At 40.9% G+C, this 22565-nt stretch overlaps 1 protein-coding gene across 2 annotated transcripts in view; it reads left to right on the top strand.

Annotated features, from left to right (window-relative positions):
• The window catches only part of LOC140194909 (A disintegrin and metalloproteinase with thrombospondin motifs 12-like), a 688485-nt gene that overhangs the window by 588571 nt on the left and 77349 nt on the right, over positions 1–22565 (top strand). For both annotated transcript variants that reach the window (XM_072252276.1, XM_072252277.1), the window contains exons 19-23: positions 5937–7145; positions 11671–11823; positions 18046–18219; positions 18319–18465; positions 21588–21744. In XM_072252276.1, the coding sequence (XP_072108377.1) occupies positions 5937–7145; positions 11671–11823; positions 18046–18219; positions 18319–18465; positions 21588–21744 (1840 nt within the window). The remainder of the gene's footprint in view (positions 1–5936; positions 7146–11670; positions 11824–18045; positions 18220–18318; positions 18466–21587; positions 21745–22565) is intronic.

Genomic DNA, 22565 nt, shown 5'->3' with positions numbered 1-22565 from the left:
CATTTGGTCCATCGAGCCTGCTCTGCCATTCAATCATGGCTGATTTACTTATTTTTACACTAGCATTCATATGATGCCAGTGTGTTTTATGCCTGTGGCATCTGAGATTTCACCGTCAATCTAGGCATACGCATAAAAGTTTAGGATTGAGCATTATTACAGTCCCAAGAAATAAGAAATATCCATTATAACTCAATTTCCATATTTCCTTTTAATATTTTCTGAAAATACTTTTTCAGATTCTGGCTTTAAAGGTCTGATCTTCCAGCATCAAATTGCATGAGACTTTCTAACAATTTATTATCCAGTCATATCCTGTTAAAATTAGCTTTAACCTCAAACCATCTTAACAATGGAATTGATTCTTCATTATTTACCGTTTTTTCATTTTTAACCCAATTTTGGATAATTGATTCATAGCTAAACAAAGGGACATCTTTAACTTTAATAGGTAATGTTTGTTCCTGGATACGGGTTCTATAAATACCACTGTAGGAATGATCTTCACTTCGTATAATGTCATACTCCACTGAATGAAGCATGATTGAATGTGACAAAAGTGATGTCAAACTGGAATGATACACTGATTTGATTCATTATCTCTCAACCTTCAATAATGGAATAGCATTGGCAAATTTCAGAACATTTTCTGTATAATTAAGACATCATTACACACCTGTAGCTCATTCTCTTAATTCTTTTCATGCTCCAGAATGGAAGCCACCGGGTCTTGGATATTCTTCATGATGTATTATTTTCAATAGGTTAATAATTGATTTAACCTTCCATAACATGAAAATGGGTATAAAGTACAAATATAATCAAATTTGCTTTGTACTTGCATGGTGGTCATGAATGAATATATCCAGAATGGGCCCAATTTCCCACTTCTTACTCTTTCTGAAGTTCTAAATAAATTTATTCTCAAAGTACATATATGTCACCATGTACAACTCTGAGATTCATTTTCTTACAGGCTTATTCAATAAATCTATAGAATAATAACCATAACAGAATCAATGAAAGAACGCACCATTTTGGGTGTTCAACCAGTGGGCTAATATAACCAGACAATGAAATGTGCAAATACAAAAAAGAAAGAGATAATAATAATAAATAAATAAGCAATAAATATCAGGAAAATGAGATAAGAGTGCCTGAAAGTGAGTCCATAGGTTGTGAGAATATTTCAATAATAGGGCAAGTGAAGTTACCCCTCTGGTTCAAGACCCTGATGGTAACTGTTCCTGAACCTGGTGGTGTGGTGGGATCTCAGTATCTTTAGAAAATATTGTGTTGGTTTCATTGCCTCTCACATTGTTTTCTCTTTATGTTCCCCTTCTGGGTCTTTGCTAGCACTTTTCACTTCTGCAGGTCTCCCCATTGGCAGAATTGTGCCTCGCATTCATGTAAACCCATAAGAACATAAAACAACACAGCAGAATTAGACCATTTGGCCTGAGACAGCTCAGCCATTTGATCATGGATAATTTATTTTCCCTCTTAACCCAATCCTCTTGCCTACTCCTAGTAACCTTTAACACACTTACTTATCAGCCTCCATTTTAAATATACTCAATGACTTCTGCAGCTGTCTGCACTGATGAATTGCACAGGTTCACCATACCCTGGCCTCAATGACTTGGCCTCAATGAATTGACCGCAACTTTAAATATAGCCAACAACTTGACCTCTACAGCTACCTGCAGCGATGAATTGAACAGGTTCACCACCCTCTGGCTCCAGCAAGTACAGGCTCAGAGCCATCAGCACTTCTCATATGTTCATCTTTTTATTTCCAGGTCATTCTGGTGAATGTCCGCTGGATCCACTCCATTGCCAGCACATCTTTTCTTAGATGAAGGGCCTAAAATTGCTCACAATACTCCAAGTGTTATCTGACCAATGTCTTATAAACCTCGCACTACATCCTTGATCTGATATTCTAATCCTCTCAGAATGAATGCTAGCATTGCTCGGTGCAGCTTGACGGCCTTTGGCTTGTCAGGGAAAGTGAAGGGGTGATAGACTGGAGCTACAGGAGGATACCAGAGACAGATAAATGGTGGCTGTCAAGAGAGGGAAGGGAGAATGTCAGATAGTGGAGAGCAATGCTGTGACCGTCCCCCTCAACAATAAGTACTCCATTTTGAGTACTGTTGGGGAGGACAACATACCTGGGGGAATCTCTGGCACTGAGTCTGGCCCTGTGGCTCAAAAAGGTAGGGAACTGAAGAGGATGGCAGCAGTAATAGGGGACTCTATAGTCAGGGGGCAGATAGACGATTCTGTGGACGCAAAAAAGAAACTTGGACAGTAGTTTGCCTCCCAGGTGCCAGGCCCGCGATTTGTCTGAATGTGTCCACCATATTCTGACAAGGGAGGGTGAGCAGCCAGAGTCGTGCTACATATTGGTACCATGACATAGGTAGAAAAAGGGAGGAGGTCCTGAAAACAGAATTCAGGGAGTTAGGAAGGAAGCTGAGAAGCAGGACCTGAAGGGTAGTAATCTCCGGATTGCTGCCTGTGCCACACAACAGTGAGGATAGGAATAGAATGAGGTAGAAGATAAATGTGTGGTTGAAGAATTGGAGCAGGGGACAGGGATTCAGATTTCTGGATAATTGGGACCTCTTCTGGGGCAGGTGTGACCTGTACAAAAGGGACGGTTGCACTTGAATCTGAGTGGGGGCAACCTATATTCTTGTGGGCAGGTTTTAATAGAGCCCTTGGGAGTGGTCTAATTTAATATGGCAAGGGGATGGGAACCAGTATGATAGAGCTGAGTATGAGCCAGCAGGTTTACAAATAGGCGATGGGTGTTACATGAATGTAAGGAAGGACAAGCTAATGTTTGGAACAAATGCAGATAGAGCAGAGTTAAATTGTACCACAGAGGCAAAATTCAAAAGGGCAAAGAATGCAGGACTGAAAGTGCTGTATTTAAATGGATGTAGCATTTGGTATAAGGTGGACAAACTCATGGCGCAATTAGAGATTGGTCAGTATGACGTTGTGGGCATCACTGAGTCATGGCTGAAAGAAGGTCATAGTTGGGAGCTCAACATCAAAGGACATACTTTGTATCGAAAGGACAGGTAGGAAGCATAGGCAGTGGTGTGGCTCTGTTGGTAAGGGATGCAATTACATCTTCAGAAAGAGGTGACATAGGGTTAGAGAATGTTGAATCTCTGTGGATGGAGTTAAGGAAGTACAAAGGTAAAACACATTATGGAAGTCATATAAAAGCCTCCAAATAGTAGCCAAGCTGTACGGTTATGCCACAATTGTCATGAGGAACTTCAATATGCAAGGGGATTGGGAAAATCAGGATGGTGTCATATCACAAGAGAGAGAATTTGTTGAATGTCTACGAGATGGCTTTGTAGAGCAGCTTTTTATGATGTATGTCAATGATTTGAACTATGGTATTAATGGATTTGTGGCTAAATTTGATGATGATACAAAGATAGGTGGAGGAGTGGGTAGTGTTGAGGGAACAGAGAGCCTGCAGAGAGACTTAGATAGTTTAGGGGTTAGGGGAATGGACAAAGAAGTGGCAAATGAAATACCATGTTGGAAAGTGTATGGTCATGCACTTTGGTGGAAGAAGTAAATGGTCAGACTATTATTTAGATGGGGAGAGAATTCAAAATGCAGAGATGCAAAGGGATTTGGGAGTCATTGTGCAAGATACCCACCAGGTTGAGTCAATTGTGAAGAAAGGGAATGCAATGTTGGCATTCATTTCTAGAAATATAGAATATAGCAGGGATGTGATGTTGAGGCTCTATAAGGCACTCATGAGACCACACTTGGAGTATTGTGTGCAGTTTTGTGCTCCATATTTTAGAAAGGATATGCTGACATTGGAGAGAGTTGAGAAGCATGTTTTTGGGATGTGGTAAGAGGAAACTCATGTGGTCAGATAGAGGGCATCAAATCCCCCCAAATAGCATCTAAGGTCTGAACCTGGATCTCCCGTGCTGCTAGGCAGCAGTTCTGTGGGCTGCATCCTTCCTCCTCCCAGTTAAATACAAGCTAAATGTGTTCTAATAACTCTATTCTTTGGTAATGATTGTTTTAATGACTTTTATCTTTTCATCATTTCAATCCCATTCAACTGATTTGAAATCTGCTTGACAAAATTCATGCTTATCATCATTCAAAGTTATTTCAAATAAATTGTAAGTATATATTATTAATTAAATGATATAAAAGAACATAGTGTATCTCTAACATTAGACTATAAAACCATAAGGTACAGGAGTAGTATTAGGCCATTGGGCCCATTGAGTCTACTCCGCCATTCCATCGTGGCTGATTTATTATCCCTCTCAACCCCATTCTCCTGCCTTCTCCCTGTAACCTTTGACAGCCTTGCTAATTAAGAATCTATCAATCTCTGCTTTAAGTATACCCAACGACTTAGCCTCCATAGCCGTCTGTGGCAATAAATTCCTCAGGTTCACTGCACTCTGGCTAAAGAAGTTCTTCCTCATCTCTGTTCCAAATGGACATCCTTCTATTCTGTGGCTGTGCCCTCTGGTCCTAGATTCCCCCACTACAGGAAACATCCTCTCCATGTCCGTTCTATCCAGGCCTTTGGTGAACCCTTCTGGCTCCTTTCCAATGCCAGTACATCCTTTCTCAGATAAGGGGCCTAAAACTGTTCACAATACTCTGTGTCAGGTTGACTCATGCCTTATAAAAGCTCAACGAAGTGAACACTCTGGCTGCATGTTGTCTGTGGATTTCATTGGCTTGGAGATACTGAATACTGATTTAGAAATGTTAATTCATGATATTAATGTGAGTCAGCTGTACTGATCATTGCTCCTTCATTTGTTCGCCACAGTCATTTATCCATTTTTTGCTCGAATGCACCAGAAATGTGAGGTGTATTCTAAGCACTGCTGTAAATCATACTGAGCAAAACAATAGATGTGCCAACCAAACAGTTCATGCAGAATGAAATGCTTGTTTAATATTCTGTTATTAGACCATAAGGAGGGAGGGGAGGGAACGCCGACTCAGACCATGAGAGGCCTGTGTCAGGCATTTTCATGCCTTACAAGTCGCAGATTGGAAATCTGTGTGGGGCGCCACTCCTCGCACAATGTGTGATTAAGCACCTTGCTCAAGGGCACAAACATGCTGCCACAGCTGAGGCTCGAACTAGCGACCTTGAGATAACCAGATGAACGCCTTAACCACTTGGCCACGTGCCCAACACAAAGGCAAAGGAACAAAATTCAGCCACTTGGCCCAATGAATCAGCCATTCCATCATGGCTGAATTATTATTATCCCTGTCAAACCCATTATTTTTTCATTTTATTTTATTGAGATAAAATCAAATACTTCAAGTCATGCTGCCCAACAATCCCCCAATGTAATCCTAGCCTAATTTTCCTGCTTTCTCCCCATAACTTTTGATGTCCTTACAAATCAAGGAAGTATTTGGGAATAATTTCAGAAATTCTTAGAAATATTAATAGACGGCTGCCTCTAAGGCGTTTGTACGTTCTCCCCGTGATTGCATGGGTTTCCTCCCACAGACCAAAGATGACCCATTTGATAAGTTAATTGGTCATTTTAATTTGTCCCGTGATTAGTCTTGGATTAAATCCCAGGAATTGCTGGGTGGTGCGGCTCAAAGTCGAGGTTGAGAGGTTCTTGATGATCTCAAAATATAAATACATAGATACATACATATATACCTAGAGAGATAGATAATAAAGAGAGGCCTAAACAAAGCTAAGAAGTGGTACACAAATGATTGAAATCAGACATAGAGGAGTATTATTTCCTCAATAATTTTAATCTATATGACAATATTGTTCAAAAAGGGCTAATTTTTGGCTGTGTTTATATTTCAGTCTGTTTTCCATATATTTAGAAGGCCTCTTCTGATTTTTGCTATTTATTTTTCAGTGTTCAGCTACATGTGGGGGTGGATTCCGCACACGGACGGTAATATGCACCTTGATTAATAAGGAGCTCTGTAATATATCCAAAAGGCCAAATACTAAAGGCTTATGTGGTTTAAGGAGCTGTCCTGTCAATAAGAAAAATCTCCTTCCTCCATGGAAGCCCAAAGGCGGCAAGATTTTTAACAAAGTCTTCCCTAACAAACTGTGGCCTAAATATGGTCTAAATCACTCAGATGGTAAAGTTCAACCTAACTACGAACAGATGCTTATCACAACCGAACAACCACTTCTCTTCAACATCACTATGCAGCCACCTATTGACATGGATCCTGCGACTTCTACATCTACCACAACAAGAGATCAGATGAATTTGGAAAACAAACTCGAGCCCAATGGGGAAAACAACACAGTGTTGTACAATAAACACTATGACAATGACTTTAATCCCAGCCATCAGGATCTAACCAGGAAGGGTAATACTAACATTGGAAAGAGATTTCTTGAACCCGGAAAGATCACACATACAACTCAAACTGTGAATGCTACACAAAACACCGCAGATGAAAACGTTGGTATCTCTACAGATGATCAAGTCACCACTGAAGAGATTGCTTACCTGCCCTCATTTACAGAAGGTCCTGAGCTTTCTATTGTAACAGATGGATCTGATGATACAATTGCAAAAACACCAACAGCCCCTGTGTATGGTGATAAATCTACATTGCTCAGTGCTACACAGGAAACACTTATGACTACAGTAACACCCAGTAGGACATACGCCGTCAAGCCAAATGCAACAGCAGCTTCTCCAGGTTTTAATCATAGAAAAATAAATCTTTCAAAATTTAAAGTAGATCCAGAAGTCAAAGCAACTATTGACCGACTTAAACTGAAACTACTGAAGATGCTGAATGCCAATCACTTTTCCAGTGCTACTGATAACCCAGCTCTTCCTGGTGACAACAGGCCGCAGGTCACCTTTGAGCTTACAACTTCTAATGTAGCTGGTACCACACCTTCATCTTGGGTAAATCTCTCAAAACCATTTGGAAATACATTTCTGTTCTCCACAGCGGACTCAACCACTAGAGCACCCTTGAAGAATACTGTGCCTGCAACAATATCGACTAATGTTACAATAGATAACGATGATTTTGAGAACCTAACTAGGACAGGCACTGTTTTCTGGAAAGTTGGGAACTGGAGTGAGGTAGGTCTTCATATAAATAAATCTGTTATAGTTTATGGATACATCAAGTTTTAATACTTTTGAAAGTCTTATATATCTTCTGATTTATTTGTTTTTGGGATGAGCTCATGACTGGAGAGTCCAGCATTTACCATCTATCATTTATTACCCTTTGAATTCGCTGATGATGTCAGAAGACAGTCAAGGGTCCAGAATAAGAACAAGAACAAGACAGGCTGTGGCAAAGGCACCAGATTTTCTTCCCTGAACTATCTGAATGAACTTTTAAGACCATAAGGCATAGGGGCAGATTTAGGCCATCCACCCATCAAATCTGCTTCACCATTCCCTCACAGCTGATTTATTATCCCTCTCAGCAACATTCTCCTGCCTTTTTCCCATAGCCATTGACACCCTGACGAACTAAGAACCTATCAACCTCCACTTTCAGTATACCCAGTGACTTGGCCTCCACAGCTGCCTGTGGCTATGAATTCCACCGATTCACCATCCTCTGTTTAAAGAAGTTCCTCCTCATCTGTTCTAAAGGGTTGTCCTTGTATTCCAAGGTTCTGCCCTCTGGTACTGGACTCTTCTACTACTGGAAACATCCTCTCCATGTCCACCCTATCTGGGCCTTTCCACTTTACTTTCACTCTCTCAACTCGTTCACACCAGCTAAACAATGAGAGAAGGAAAATAAAACTTTGTCACAACTATAACCAGATCTCATTTGTCTCCTGGGCTGCGTGAAGGGGAACAGGATTCTTTCTGTAATAATTTGGATCAATGGGGATGCAAGCTACTCTTACCTCTGTAATACTGCTGGCTTCCTGCTTCCTGCAACTCTCATCCTTGCCGCTGCCACCTCCAGACTTACTATCCAATTTCCTCTCACATTCCAAAGATATACGAATTAGGATTAGTGATTTGTGGGCATGCAGTGTTGGCACTGGAGGTGTAGCAACACTTGCACACTGCTCAGCACAATCCAGGCTGGTTTGATTTGATGCAAATGACGTGTTTAATGTATGACAAACAAGATGCTGGAAATCCAAATAACACACGCAAAATACTAGAGGAACTCAGCAGGCCAGGCAGCACCTATGGAAAAGAGTACAGTCGACTTTTGGGGCTGAGGGGTTTTGGCCCAAAATGTCGACTGCACTCGCTTCCATTGATGCTGCCTGGCCTGTTGAGTTCCTCCAGCATTTCACGTGCATTGATCCAGATTTCAAGCATTTCTTGTCATAAGATTAAAACTGAAGTTTCTGGATCACTGATCCTCAACTCTTAACCGCACATCCAGAATTTCCCCATGATGTTCTTCCAACTATGACGGATAAATTTCTCTATAGTGTAATTATTAAAAGAAATTTGCATCATGAACGGCCTTTCCATTACTGTCTTCTAAATGGGCAGTACAGACTAGCTGTCAAAAGCTGTAATAGACTTTTCCTTGCAGCAAAGAAACATTTCAATCTGAGGAATTACATCTACTGTAAAATGTATTAGGCAGAATGTTTTTGTAATACAAGTGATAAACTAAATTCTAACATTAAATTCATCCCTGGATGTGTGGCTGTCGAGTCAAATTAACACTAAGCCATCTCGGAAGTGAAATAAATATAACTCTGTCAAAGAGCACTGTAAGTGTAAATGAACCTAATCAGGCTGAATTCATGCTAGCTAAATATAATGGTTTTAATAATACTATGTTAAATATATGAATATTTAGAATAAAAATAAAAGATAAAAATGTTAAATATATGTGATTAGTGAATTCTGGGAATGAAGATCATAGGGAGGATGATCTTTTTATTCACTATTGATCTGTAATTTACATAGAAACATAGAAAACCTACAGCACAATACAGGCCCTTCGGCCCACAGAGTTGTGCCGAATATGTCCTTACCTTAGAAATTACTAGGCTTACCTATAGCCCTCTATTTTACTAAGCTCCATGTACCTATCTAAAAGTCTCTTAGAAGACCCTATCATATCCACCTCCACCACCGTTGCCGACAGCCCATTCCATGCACTCACCACTCTCTGCGTAAAAAACTTACCCCTGACATCTCCGCTGTATCTATTTCCCAGCACCTTAAACCTGTGTCCTCTTGTGGCATCCATTTCAGCCCTGGGAAAAAAGCCTCTGACTCTCCACATGATCAATGCCTCTCATCATATGATACACCTCTATCAGGTCACCTCTCATCCTCTGTCACTCCAAGGAGAAAAGGCCGAGTTCACTCAACCTGATCTCATAAAGCATGCTTCCCAATCCAGGCAACATCCTTGTAAATCTCCTCTGCACTCTTTCTGTGGCTTCCACATCCTTCCTGTAGTGAGGCAACCAGAAATTTAGGTCAATAACTTTCTCCCTGTATTAGATAAGAAAGCAAGGAAGTTTCCATGAGCAGAGAGTGAGAATACCTTTCACTTCCTCCTTTATAATAAAGGACTGTGGCTGAAGGCAGCTCTGGAAACTTCCCTATGGAAGCCACCATTAAACACATTGAACACATTGCCGATTGGGAGGTGGGGCGAGTTTGGTTGAAGTGCTCAACAGCCAAAGCAAAAGCTAATCAATCCCAAGGACAAATAATTTGTTAGCTTTATTTATATACTCAATGGCCACTTTATTAAGTACATCTGTACAGCTGCTTGTTAATGCAGTTACCTTATCAGCCAGTTACGTGACAGCAACTCAATGCATAAAAGCATGCAGACATGGTCAAGAGGTTCAGTTGTTGTTCAGACCAAACATCAAAATGGGGAAGAAATGTGATCTAAGTGGCTTTGACTGTGGAATGTTTGTTGGTGCCAGATGGGATGGTTTGAGTATCTCAGAGGCTTTTGACCCCCTAGTATTTTAACACACAACAGTCTCCAGAGTTTACAGAGAATGGTGCGAAAAACAAAAACAAAAAAACCCTGTGTAGGATTTTGTGGACAAAAATATCTTGTTAATGAGAGAGGCCAGAAGAGAATTTCCAGGCTGGTTCAAACTGGCAGGAAGGCAATAGAAACTCAAATAACCACGTGTTACAACAGCGGTGTGCAGAAGAGCATCTTTGAATGCAGAACTTTTTGAATCTTGAATTGGATGGGCAGCAGAAGAGCATAAGCATACAGAAATACCTAATGTACCTAATAAAGTGGCAACTGAATGTACTTGCAACTAAATCTTCTGGGCTGGGGGGGGGGTCACACTCTACTTCAAATAATGTTTGCAATCAGTGTCACCTTTGTAGGTTTTGAAGGGAGTAAAATACAATTTCAGATGGCAGGATGGAGATACATCTCTTCCAAAGGAGGTGTGAGGTGCTCCTTTCCTCCACTAGTCTGCAGGTCATCTGTGGGCAATGTGTAGCCCCCCACCCCACCCAATCAGGGTCACGTGAAGCCATGGGAGTAGGAGGTGGGTGGTTGTATGAGCAGCTGGTGCACATCACAAGTCACAGTTATGTGACCACTGACTCCAGGCAGACAATCTCTAAAGAGTATTGATAATGGCTGGGGTCACCTGTCATGTAAAGACACTGCCCAGAAGAAGGCAATGGCAAACCACTTGTGTAGAAAAAATTGCCAAGAACAATTATGGTCATGAGACCATGTTTGCCCAGGTGATATGATGTGGCACATAATGACGATGATGAAAATACAAGCGGGGTATATACAGTACACATCATTTTACCCTTCGTGATGATCAACACAAATTGTCTGGAGTCTGCTAGTAGCATTGGGAAAATTGAATGGGATACTGTTGCAACCACTGAGCAGCAAACATTTAAAAATTCTATACAGATTGTCAAAAGAAAACCTGATTTGAAAGATACAGAGATCATAAGGATCAAGGATTAACCTTATTTGCCATTTCCATGTATTAGGAATTTGCTGTGCTGTGTTGGCACAACAGGTAACAAAAAACAGCAACAATCAATAATTATAAAGAACTGTCTAAAATATAAAATTACAGTTATACAAAAATAAGGTATGGATAGGGAATAAAATGTGTATAAATACATAAATATCAGCATGTATTTACAATGCATTATGAAAAGTGGTTTAAAGTGCTGTGACTGGTGTAACAGGTGGGGGTGGCATTGGGGTCTAAACAGAGTAGTTGATCAGGTTGACTGCCTGGAGGAAGAAACTTTTAAGATGGGTTCCAGTTTTTGTTTTAATAGCACTTTTGCTCTTCCAGAAGGGAGCTTTTGGAAGAAGCAGTTTGCCCAGGAGGTAGCATTATGGAACAATATTTCTGTACCATAGGACAAAGCTGAAGTGCATATACCACAGAACTGTATGCTTCTATCCTCAGATGTTTTGTAGTGGAATTGCTTGGTTATGTGAGACACACCTTTAGAATGTGCCTGATACACAGATGTAGAACATTGATTCCTGCTGCAACTGCAGATTCATTATGTAAGACCAATTTTTACAGTATATTTATGGTACTTGAACATTTAACAAACTGCTGTGCCCATTTTCTGTTGCCATGGTTTTGTGTGCTTCATTTCTCTACTACTTTGTGTGCAGTGCTCTACCACGTGTGGAGTTGGGGCTGTGTGGAGGCAGGTGGAGTGCAGTACTAATGAAGAATCCGACTGTGAAGAGACAAAGAAGCCGGTCCCTGCTCGGAGATGCTTCGTGCGTCCATGCGCTATGTGGAAAATAGGTAACTGGAGCAAGGTGAGCCAGGGGAAATTGCAAAGAGAACAAGGCTTTTGTGTTAACATCTGCTCCATCACCATCACCCACAACCTGACCCAGTTTGTCCCATTATCCAGAGGACATTGAAATCCATTTAAGCAATCATAGAGTCACGGAGTACTACATCACAAAAACAGGCCCTTCATGCCATCTTGTTTATGCTGACCTGTTCTTCTGCCAAGTCCCATCTACCTGCACTCCAAATATCTGCCATCCGTGTACCTATTTATCATTGAGCACCTTCTCTCCATCCCCCAAAAGTGAAACTTCCCAGTGGTTGAAGATTTCAATTCCCATTCCCATGCCACCATGTTGGTCCGTGGCCTCCTCTTGTGCCCAGGTGAGGCCACCTTCAGGCTGGAAGAGCAACACCTTATATTTCATCTGGGTAGGCTTCAACTTGAAAGCATGAATATCAATTTCTCCTTCCGGTTAAAAAAAAATCAATCCCCCTCCCCTCATCTTTTTATTCTAGCATCTCCCCCTTCTTTTCCAGTCCTGAAGAAGGGTCATGGCCTGAACTTCAGCTATCTGTTCATTTCTACAGATAATGCCTGATCTGCTGAGTTCCTCCAGCATTTTGTGTGCATTGCTTTGGATTTCCAGCCTCTGCAGACTTTCTCGTGTTTACATATTTGTCTATTTATTTATGTATATAATCTATATATTTATCTATCTATTTATTTATTATTATTTTACATCTATCTATTTATTTTTAATGCACAATTTGTCTTCTTTTGCACATTGGTTGCTTGTCAGTCCTTGTTTCTGACTAGGTTTTCATAAATTCTATTGCATTTCTTTATTTTCCTATAAATGCCTGCAAGAAAATTAATCTCAAGGTTGTAGATCATGACCACGTGCAGCTGCACAGTAACTGAAATGCTCCCAAGCACATAGCCTTCATCACTGCACAGATGGCATTTTCTTTTCTATGTCGATATTTGAGAGTTGTAAAACTAGTCAGCTCCATCATGGATACGAGCTTCCATTGTATCCAAGAGATCTTCAAGGAACAGTGCATCAGAAAGTCCATCATTAAGGACCCCCAATATCCAGGACATGCATTGTTCTCATTGTTACTATCAGGAAGCCATAAAGCACACACTCAACGATTCAGGAATAGCTTTTTCCCCTCTGCCATCCAATTTCTGAATGGACAGTGAACCCATGAACACCACCTCACTACTTTTTTCAATTTCTGTTTTATATGTATATAAAATAGTTAATTTAACTACTTTATATACATCACAAGATCACAAGACAAAGGAGCAGAAGTAGGTCATTTGGCCCATCAAGTCTGCTCCGCAGCTCCTCCATGAGCTAAACTATTCACCCATCTAGTTCCAATTTCCGGCTTTTTCCCCATATCTCTTGATACCCTGACTAGTTAGATATCTGTCAATCTCCTCCTTAAACACCCTCAATGATCGGGCCTCCAGAGCCATATGTGGCAACGAATTCCACAAATCCATGACCCTCTGGCTAAAAAAATTTCTCCTCATCTCTGTTTTAACTCTAATTCTAAGACTATGGCCTCCTGTCCTGGACTCACCCACCAAGGGAAACAACCTTTCCACATCTATTCTGTCCAAACCTTTCAACATTCGAAATGTTTCTATGCGATCCCCTCTCATTCTTCTGTACTCTAATGAATACAATCCAAGAGCCGACAAACGCTCCTCATATGTTAGCCCCTGCATTCCAGGAATCATCCTCGTAAATCTTCTCTGAACTCTCTCCAACATCAGTACATCCTTTCTAAGATAGGGGGCCCAAAACTGCACACAGTATTCCAAATGAGGTCTCACTAATGCCCCATAGAGCCTCATCAACACCTCCTTACTCTTATACACTATTCCTCTTGAAATGAATGCCAACATAGCATTCGCTTTCCTTACCGCCGATCCAACTTGGTGGTTAACCTTTAGGGTATCCTGCACAAGGACCCCCAAGTGCCTTTGCACTTCAGATTTTTGAATTTTCTCCCCATCTAAATAATAATCTGCCCTATTATTTCTTCTTCCGAAATGTACAACCGTACATTTGTCAACGTTGTATCTCATCTGCCATTTCTTTGCCCACTCTCCTAAACTGACTAAGTCTCTCTGCAACCTTTCCATTTCTTCAACATTTCCTGTTCCTCCACCTATCTTGGTGTCATCCGCAAATTTAGCCACAAAACCATTTAATCCATAATCCAAGTCATCGATATACATTGTAAAAAGAAGCGGCCCCAACACCGACCCCTGCGGAACAACACTAGTAACCGGCAACCAACCAGAATAGGATCCCTTTATTCCCACCTTTTGCTTTCTGCCTATCAGCCAATGCTCCACCCATTTCAATCTCTTTCCTATAATTCCATGGGCTCTCATCTTATTAAGCAGCCTCATATGCAGCACCTTATTGAAGGCCTTTTGAAAATCCAAATACACAACATCCACAGCCTCTCCCTTGTCAATCTTATTCGAGATTACCTCAAAAAATTCCAATAGGTTGGTGAGACAGGATCTTCCCTTCATGAAACCGTGCTGGCTTCGGCCTATCTTGTCATGCACCTTGAGGTATTTCATAACCTCGTCCTTGAGGATTGACTCCAATACCTTTCCAACTCCGACATCGGACTAATAGGTCTGTAATTTTCTTTTGGCTGCCTCCTTCCTTTCTTAAAAAACGGAACTACATTTGCGACCTTCCAGTCCTCCGGAACCATGCCAGAGTCTATTGATTCCTGGAAGATCATTTCCAATGCTTCCACAATCTCCAAAGGCACCTCCTTCTGAACCCTTGGGTGCACCTCATCCGGACCGGGAGACTTATCTATTCTTAGTCCACTTAGCTTCCCAAGCACTTTCTCTCTAGTAATCTTGACTGTACCTAATTCTATTCCCTGATACCTCTGGCTATCAGGTATATTGCTCATGTCTTCCACTGTGAAGACTGATGCAAAATACTCATTCAGTTCCTCCACCATCTCTTTGTTATCCATTATAATTTCTCCAGCATCATTTTCAATCGGTCCCATATCTACCCTTGTCAGTCTTTTACTCTTCATATATTTAAAAAAACTCGTTAGTATCCTTTTTTATGTTAATCGCTAACTTCCTTTCATAATTCATCTTTTCTTTCCTAATGACTTTCTTAGTTTCCTTCTGTAAGTTTTTAAAAGTCTTCTAGTCCTCATTTTTCCCACTAATTTTTGCTTCCTTGTACGCCATTTCTTTTGCTTTTATTTTTGCCTTAACCTCTCTCGTTAGCCACATTTGTGCCATTTTTCCATTTATGATTTTCTTTTTTCTTGGAATATATTTTTCCTGCATTTTCCTTATTTCTTGTAGGAATTTCATCCAATTCTGCTCTGCCGTCCCTCCATTTAGCTTACTTTTCCAATCGACTTGGGCCAGTTCCTCTCTCATACCACTGTAATTTCCCCTGTTCCACTGAAATATCGATACACCTGATACCAGCTTCTCCTTTTCAAATTTGAAACTGAACTCAATCATATTATGATCACTACTTCCAAGAGGTTCCTTTACCTCCAGTTCCCTAATCGCCTCAGGTTCGTTACACAGCACCCAATCCAAAACAGCCGGTCCCCTGGTGGACAAGCTGCCAAAAAGCCATCCTGTAGACATTCTACAAACTCCCTCTCCTGAGATCCATTACCTTCCTGACTTTCCCAGTCCACTTTCATATTAAAATCTCCCATAATTATCTTGACATTTTCCTTCTGACACGCTTTTTCTATTTCCAGCTGCAACTTGTAGTTATCCTGGCTGCTGTTTGGAGGCCTGTATATAACTGCTATTAGTGTCTTTTTACCCTTGCCATTTCTTAATTCTACCCATAAGGATTCTACCTCTTCTGATCCTATGTCCCTTCTTTCTATTGATTTGATATTGTTACTTACCATCAGGGCCATGCCACCCCCTTTACCTACCTTCCTATCCTTCCTGTACACTGTGTATCCTGGGATATTCAGCTCCCAATCACATCTATCATTTAGCCATGACTCGGTGATGGCCACAGTGTCATATCTTTTAACCTGCAGCTGTGCAGCAAGGTCATCCACTTTATTTCTAATGTTGCGTGCATTTAAGTACAGTACATTTAGATCAGTATCTATTGCTGATTTTGCTATATTTCTACTTTGCAGCAAATTATCCTGCATATTCTTCGGCCTGTCCTTCTTGCCATCTTTGCTGCACAGTATTTTTGACTTATTTCTATTTTCCTCTTCCTTGACCCTAACACCTTGGTTTCCTTCCCCTTGCCAACTTAGTTTAAACCCTCTCTAACAGCATTATTAAACAATCCCGCCAGGATATTAGTACCTTTTGGGTTCAGGTGTAATCCATCTTTTTTGTATAAGTCATACCTTCCCCAAAATAGATCCCAATGATTCAAGAATTTGAAGCCCTGCCCCCTACACCAGTTACTTAACCACACATTCATCTGCTTAATTCTGCTATTCTTACCATCATTAGCGCGCAGCTCAGGCAGCAATCCTAATATTATTACTCTGGAGGTCCGGCTTTTCAATTTTCTTCCTAGCTCCCAGTAATCTTTCTTCAGGACCTCCTCTCGGTACATATGTATATACTTACTGCAATTCAGTTTTTTATCTATATGTATCATGTATTGCATTGTACTGATGCCGTCAAGTTAACAAATTTCACAACGTGTATTAAACCTGATTCTGATTCTGATTTGAAATTTGTCCTTTCTGAGAAAGTTAAAACTGGTTCATTTACGATGTTCATTGATATGTTGAATTATGTTTGTAGTAGCCATGTATCTATTTTCTATCTGCATTGAATTTTGTGTTGCATGTTTATTATGGTAGTTAGTTACGTGGGTGGGGGTGTGGAAAAAGCGAAGAGTTTTAGTTACATATTCATGCGTTTGTCTTTGGAAGTTTAGTCGAGAGCTAAGGGAGTAAGTCGGGGTGATATCTTCTTTGTTGACCACTTAAACATCACTTAATTACATTAAAACTAGTTCAGTTAGCTTAATTACATTGACAAAAGCTTAAGCACAGTACACTAAGATGTTTATTTTGTTCATCGCTAGTTTTAGTTCCATTATTTTTATCACGTCAATATTGTTTTGCTAGTTGCTTAATAAAAACTCGAATATATTCTTCAACTTTGGAGCCTTGTTGTTATTGCATTGGATGGAAGGCGTGTCATACAGGATTAACTCCCATTCCCCACCCCCCCCACCACTCCCCTGTCAGTAGTCTCTAAACAGTGTTGGTTTCTTTAAGTGGCTGCTATAATGCCCTTAGAAACGAATAGTCTGAAGAACTGTCAATTCTTGTTGACATTGTTGGACCACTTCAAGCTTCTAGTGCTGACTGCGAACATGGATTCAGTCTTACAAATTCAATCAACTGTAAGTCCAGAAGCAGACTAGAAGTGGAACATTTGCATGATCTCAAAAGGATCAAGACATATTTTTCATCTGGATGCAAAACTAATCTGGATTGTGTTTATAGACAATGGACTTGTTATAAAGACAGACGCAATGAAGTTTACAAAACATGAAAGATTTTCTTTGTTGTACTGTATTTCATTACACCCTTCAATTAATAAATAAAATCAAAACCATGTGATTTAAATTTTTATTTTAAGTCTTCATAGTATGCATATTACAAAAAAAAAACATTTGAAATGCTGTGCGGTTTTCAGACCATGTAAAGTTTCTTGCTCAGAGCAAGGTAAAAAAAAATTAAAGAGAATATTGATGGTGACATATACCGTACACATACTTTAATAATGAATGCACTTTCAATTTGACTTTGATACTAATTTTTCTTGTATTACAAATTAATTCACCTCTACTATTTCCACGAGCAGCTTGTTCCACACTTGTACTACCCTCTGAGTGAAGAAGATCCCCCTCAGATTCCTCTTAACATCCATTTACCCTTAACCCATGACCTCTAGTTTCAGTCTCACCCAATCTGAGTGGAAAATACTGCATTGCATTTACCCTATCTATAACCCTCTTCATTTTGTATACCTCTATAAGATCTCCCCTCATTGTCCCGTGCTCCAGGGAAGAAAGTCCTATTCCATTGCAACCTTCTCCATAACTCTAGTCCTGGCAACATCTACGTAAGTTTGCTCTGCATTCTTTCAAGCTTATTAATCAACTTTTTTTATTTGTTATTCTTTGACTGGTACATTGCAGTGCTCAGAGAACTGTGGAGGTGGAATCAAAACCCGTGATCTTCAGTGTCTGGACACTCGAGACAAAAGACTCCTGCGACCTTTCCACTGCCAGTTGCTAGGAGCCAAACCAATCACAAGTCTCAACTGTAATGTAAAGGCCTGCAGTGAATGGAACGTTTCTGCTTGGAGTGAGGTGACTGAATCAGTTGTTCTATTCTGATCATACTATGGAAATTGATTTTTGAAATGGATAAAATAAATATAATTTTTTCTTACATGCATTTGCCTCCAGTGTTCGAAGACATGTGGCACTGGGATCCAACAACGGTCAGTTTATTGTGCGGAACACAAGCAATGCCATCTTAAAGCTCAACCTGAGACAACCGCAGCCTGCAATATTCAGCCATGTGCTGAGTGGGTGGCTGGCAGCTGGAGCAAGGTGGGTGAAACATTCAGTGCTTGCCACTTAACTTTCTGTGACTTTAGGACAGTGATTGGGATAATACATGCTTGAAGCAATTCAAGATGTGAAGGTTATTATTTGGCCCATCGTTGCTTCATATTTGAACTTCTCATATAACACACAAAATTTCTGGATTTTGTGTGTTACGTTAATCATCGTGGCTGTGGATGAAAGAAGATTATAGTTGTCAGCCATGGCTGAAAGAAGATTATAGTTGGGAGCTTAACATCCAAGGATACAAATTGTAACGAAAGAACAGGCAGGTAGGCAGAGGGGGGTGGCATGGCTCTTGGTAAAAAAATAAAATTAAACCCTTAGAAAGCTGTAACATTGAATTGGAAGGTGTAGAATCCTTGAGGCCTGACTTGCTGAGTTCCTCCAACATTTTGTATGTATTACTTTCCAACATCTGCAGAATCTCTTGTCTTTACCAATTTACAGTACGCAGTTACATACAAGAAAGTCCACCAAATTGTGCTACTTCTGAATTTCTCAGGCATCATCCTGATCAATGGAAAATGTCTAATGATTTACCACTACTCTGATCTCAAAGCTCCGCTGCCTTGTGGCTATACCCACTCATGGGGAAGGCTTTTGGGAGTAAACTCCGAGGGAAAAATCCAAGGGAGTCCTTAAGGCAGTCTTACGTTGAGTTCAATGCTACGACACTGCAGGTACCAAACTGCTTAGTCCACTGCTCTGTGCTCTATATACAGATGACTATGTGGCTCAAATACCATCTATAAATTCACTGATGATACAACCATTGTTGGCAGAATCTCAGGTGGTGACGAGAGTGTGTACAGGAGTGAGATATGCCAACTAGTGGAATGGTGCCACAGCAACAACCTGGCACTCAATGTCAGTAAGACAAAAGAGCTGATTGTGGACTTCAGGAAGGGTAAGACGAAGGAACACATACCAATCCTCATAGAGGGATCAAAAGTGGAGAGAGTGTCATGATCTCTGAGGACCTAACCTGGTCCCAACATATCGATGTAGTTATAAAGAAGGCAAGACAGGGGCTATACTATACTTCATTAGGAGTTTGAAGAGATTTGGCATGTCAACAGATGCACTCAAAAACTTCTATAGATGTACCGTGGAGAGCATTCTGACAGGCTGCATCATTGTCTGGTATGGGGGGGAGGGGGCTACTGCACAGGACTGAAAAAAGCTGCAGAGGGTCGTAAATTTACTCAGCTCCATCTTTGGTACTAGCCTACAAAGTACCCAGGACGTCTTCAGGAAGGCAGTGTCCATTATTAAAGACCTCCAACACCCAGGGCATGCCCTCTTCTCACTGTTACCATCAGGCAGGAGGTACAGAAACTTGAAGGCACACACTCAGTGATTCAGGAACAGATTCTTCCCTTCTGCTATCTGATTCCTAAATGGACATTGAACCCTTGGACACTACCTCACTTTTTTTAATATACGGTATTTCTGTTTTTTGCACATTCTTTTAATCTATTCAATATACAGATACTGTAATTGATTGATTGATTGATTGATTTTTTTTTTCTATAACGTACTGCATTGAACTGCTGCTACTAAATTAACAAATTTCACATCACATGCCGGTGGTAATAAACCTGATTCTGATTCTCTGCTGTTCCTTTGGGTTCATCACATGCAGGGGGAGGGGGAGCTTGTTTCATGGGCAACAGCTCGCTCTCCATATCATACTGCCCAGGCTTGCGTATCTGCACAGCTAGGATGAAATATCCATGGTCATCCCTGACCAACGGAGGCCCTCCTCATACTACTACAATAACGTCATGGTCTCTTTAGGTCTCCAGTATGTCCTCAAACATTTTATACACATTCTGACTCTAGGTGAGAGAGATTTGAACAGTTAGGTATTTACCTTCATTCTTGCTGGGGTCAAGATGCCCAACATTGGTTGTTCATCCCCGCTTCAAACATAATGATTTACTTGGAAGTCTACAGATGCTGGAATCTAAAATCAAAACAGAAACACTGGTGGAACCCAGAACGTCAGCATCATTGTGGGAAGAGGAACTAGTTAACATTTCAGGGCCAACAACTGAGATCACGTACAAGACGGGCCAGATAAGGATAGCGGATTTTCCATCACTGAAACACATTGCTGAACCTGGCAGATCATGCAGCTACTAAACACAGACTCATCAGGACCAGACTGTGGAAATAATATTCACCATTTGTTCTAATTAGCTAACATTATCTAATGAGAAACCATCTGTTAGATTGTAAAGAAATTAGACAGAAAATTAGTGGGTCTAATTAGAACAAATGGTGAATATTATTTCCACAGTCAGTTCTAGATTCCCCAACCTTGGGGAAAATGACTGTGCTCGTACACGCTCTCTATACCCCTCAGGATTTTATACACCTCTCTAACATTCTCCAATGCTCCTTCTGCTTATTTTATCATTCTATTTTCCTCTCTGTACTTTTCTCCATTTTAAAACCTTTTCATCTCTCATTCTTCCTAACCCTGCCTGAATTAGAGCTGAAACAGTAACCTTCCTTTTCCTCTTCACAGATGCAACTTGCCTCACCGAACTCTTCCAGCAGCTTGTTCTTGTTTCAGATTTCGACATCTGCCGTTGGCTGTGTCTCCATTTTTATTTCTTGTTATGAATGTGCTTCTATCACCAGGACAAATGGAATACTTCATTCATGTGAGTGAAGAGAGAAGGCTTTATTGTATCAGTGTGACACACACACACACAAAATGCTGGAGCATCTCAGCAGATCAGGCAGCATCTATGGAGGGAATAAACAGTTGACATTTCGGGCCGAGTCCCCTCATCAGGACTGGAAGGGAAGGGGGAAGAGGCCCGTCTACTCATCTTCCCCCTCACCTAGTCTGACTATCACCTACCAGTTTGTACTCCTTCCCCTCCCTACCTCACCCTTCCCCCTTACTTTCCAATCCCGATGAAGGGTCTTCACCCGCTACATCGACTGTTTATTCATTTCCATTGATGCCCCCTGACCTGCTGAGTTCCTCCAACATTTTGTGTCTATGTTACTCTGAATTTCCAGCATTGTGTTTATCATTTGTTGTATCAGTATTATTTATATAGATACTCGTTTCAATACTGCAGTGCTCTGCATCCTGCGGAGGAGGGTCACAGCACCGGACGGTGAGGTGTATGAACATGGAAACTAGTGAGATACAGGAAGACAACAGCACCTGTCAGCTGAAACCACCACCCAGAGCGGTACAGGTGTGCAACCAACAAAGGTGCGGCAATAAAAAGGGTAAGGCAGCGTTTCTGTCAGTGAAGTTGAATGTTTTGTGTTGTAGCTTACAGGAAATGCTGTCAGCTCTCCTTACAATGAAACAGTAAACCTGTGCAGGGATTGGTGCAAGCTCAAGCACATACGTCCCTAAAATTTTAGACGTTAAGACACTGGAGCATTAATAGGCCATTCAGCCCATCAAGTCTGCTCTGCCGTTTGTTCATGGCTGATTTATTTTCCCTCTGATCCCCATTCTCCTGCCTTCTCCCTCTAACTTTTGGCAGCCTGACTAATCCAGAACCTGTCAACCTCAGCTTTAAATATACCCAATGACTTGGCTTCCACAACTATCTGTGGCAATGAATTCCACAGATTCACCACCCTTAGTTTGACACTTGAATCGAGTCTCGCCTTAATAGGAGAGTGAAATCTGAGACAAACCGAAGGATAGAAAGAGAAAAGTAGACATTCAGCTCTTCAGACCAGAACTCCAACCTCTAAAAAAGTTTCTTGTCTTAACACCATATCCCTTAAAACGTAGAACATTATAACTCAGTACCATGTGCCAACCTAGGAAGAATCTAACCCTTATCTCCTACATAACCCGCTATTTTACTTTCATTTGTGTGCCTACCAAAGAGACTCTTAAATGTCCCGAATGTATCTGTCTCTACCACCCCCCTGGCAGGGAGTTCTACGCAGCCACCAGTGTAAACAAAAACGATCTCTGATATCCCTCTATACTTCCTTCCAATCACCTTAAAATTATGCCTCCTCGTGTTAGTCATTTCCGCCCTGGGAAAAAGTCTCTGGCTGTCTACGCGATCTATGCCTTTTAA

The sequence above is a fragment of the Mobula birostris genome, chromosome 3 (genome assembly GCF_030028105.1).
Source record: "Mobula birostris isolate sMobBir1 chromosome 3, sMobBir1.hap1, whole genome shotgun sequence".
Classification (NCBI taxonomy): domain Eukaryota; kingdom Metazoa; phylum Chordata; class Chondrichthyes; order Myliobatiformes; family Myliobatidae; genus Mobula; species Mobula birostris.
The sequence above is the reverse complement of the archived record's forward strand: the minus strand, read 5'-3'. Positions and strand labels throughout refer to the sequence as shown.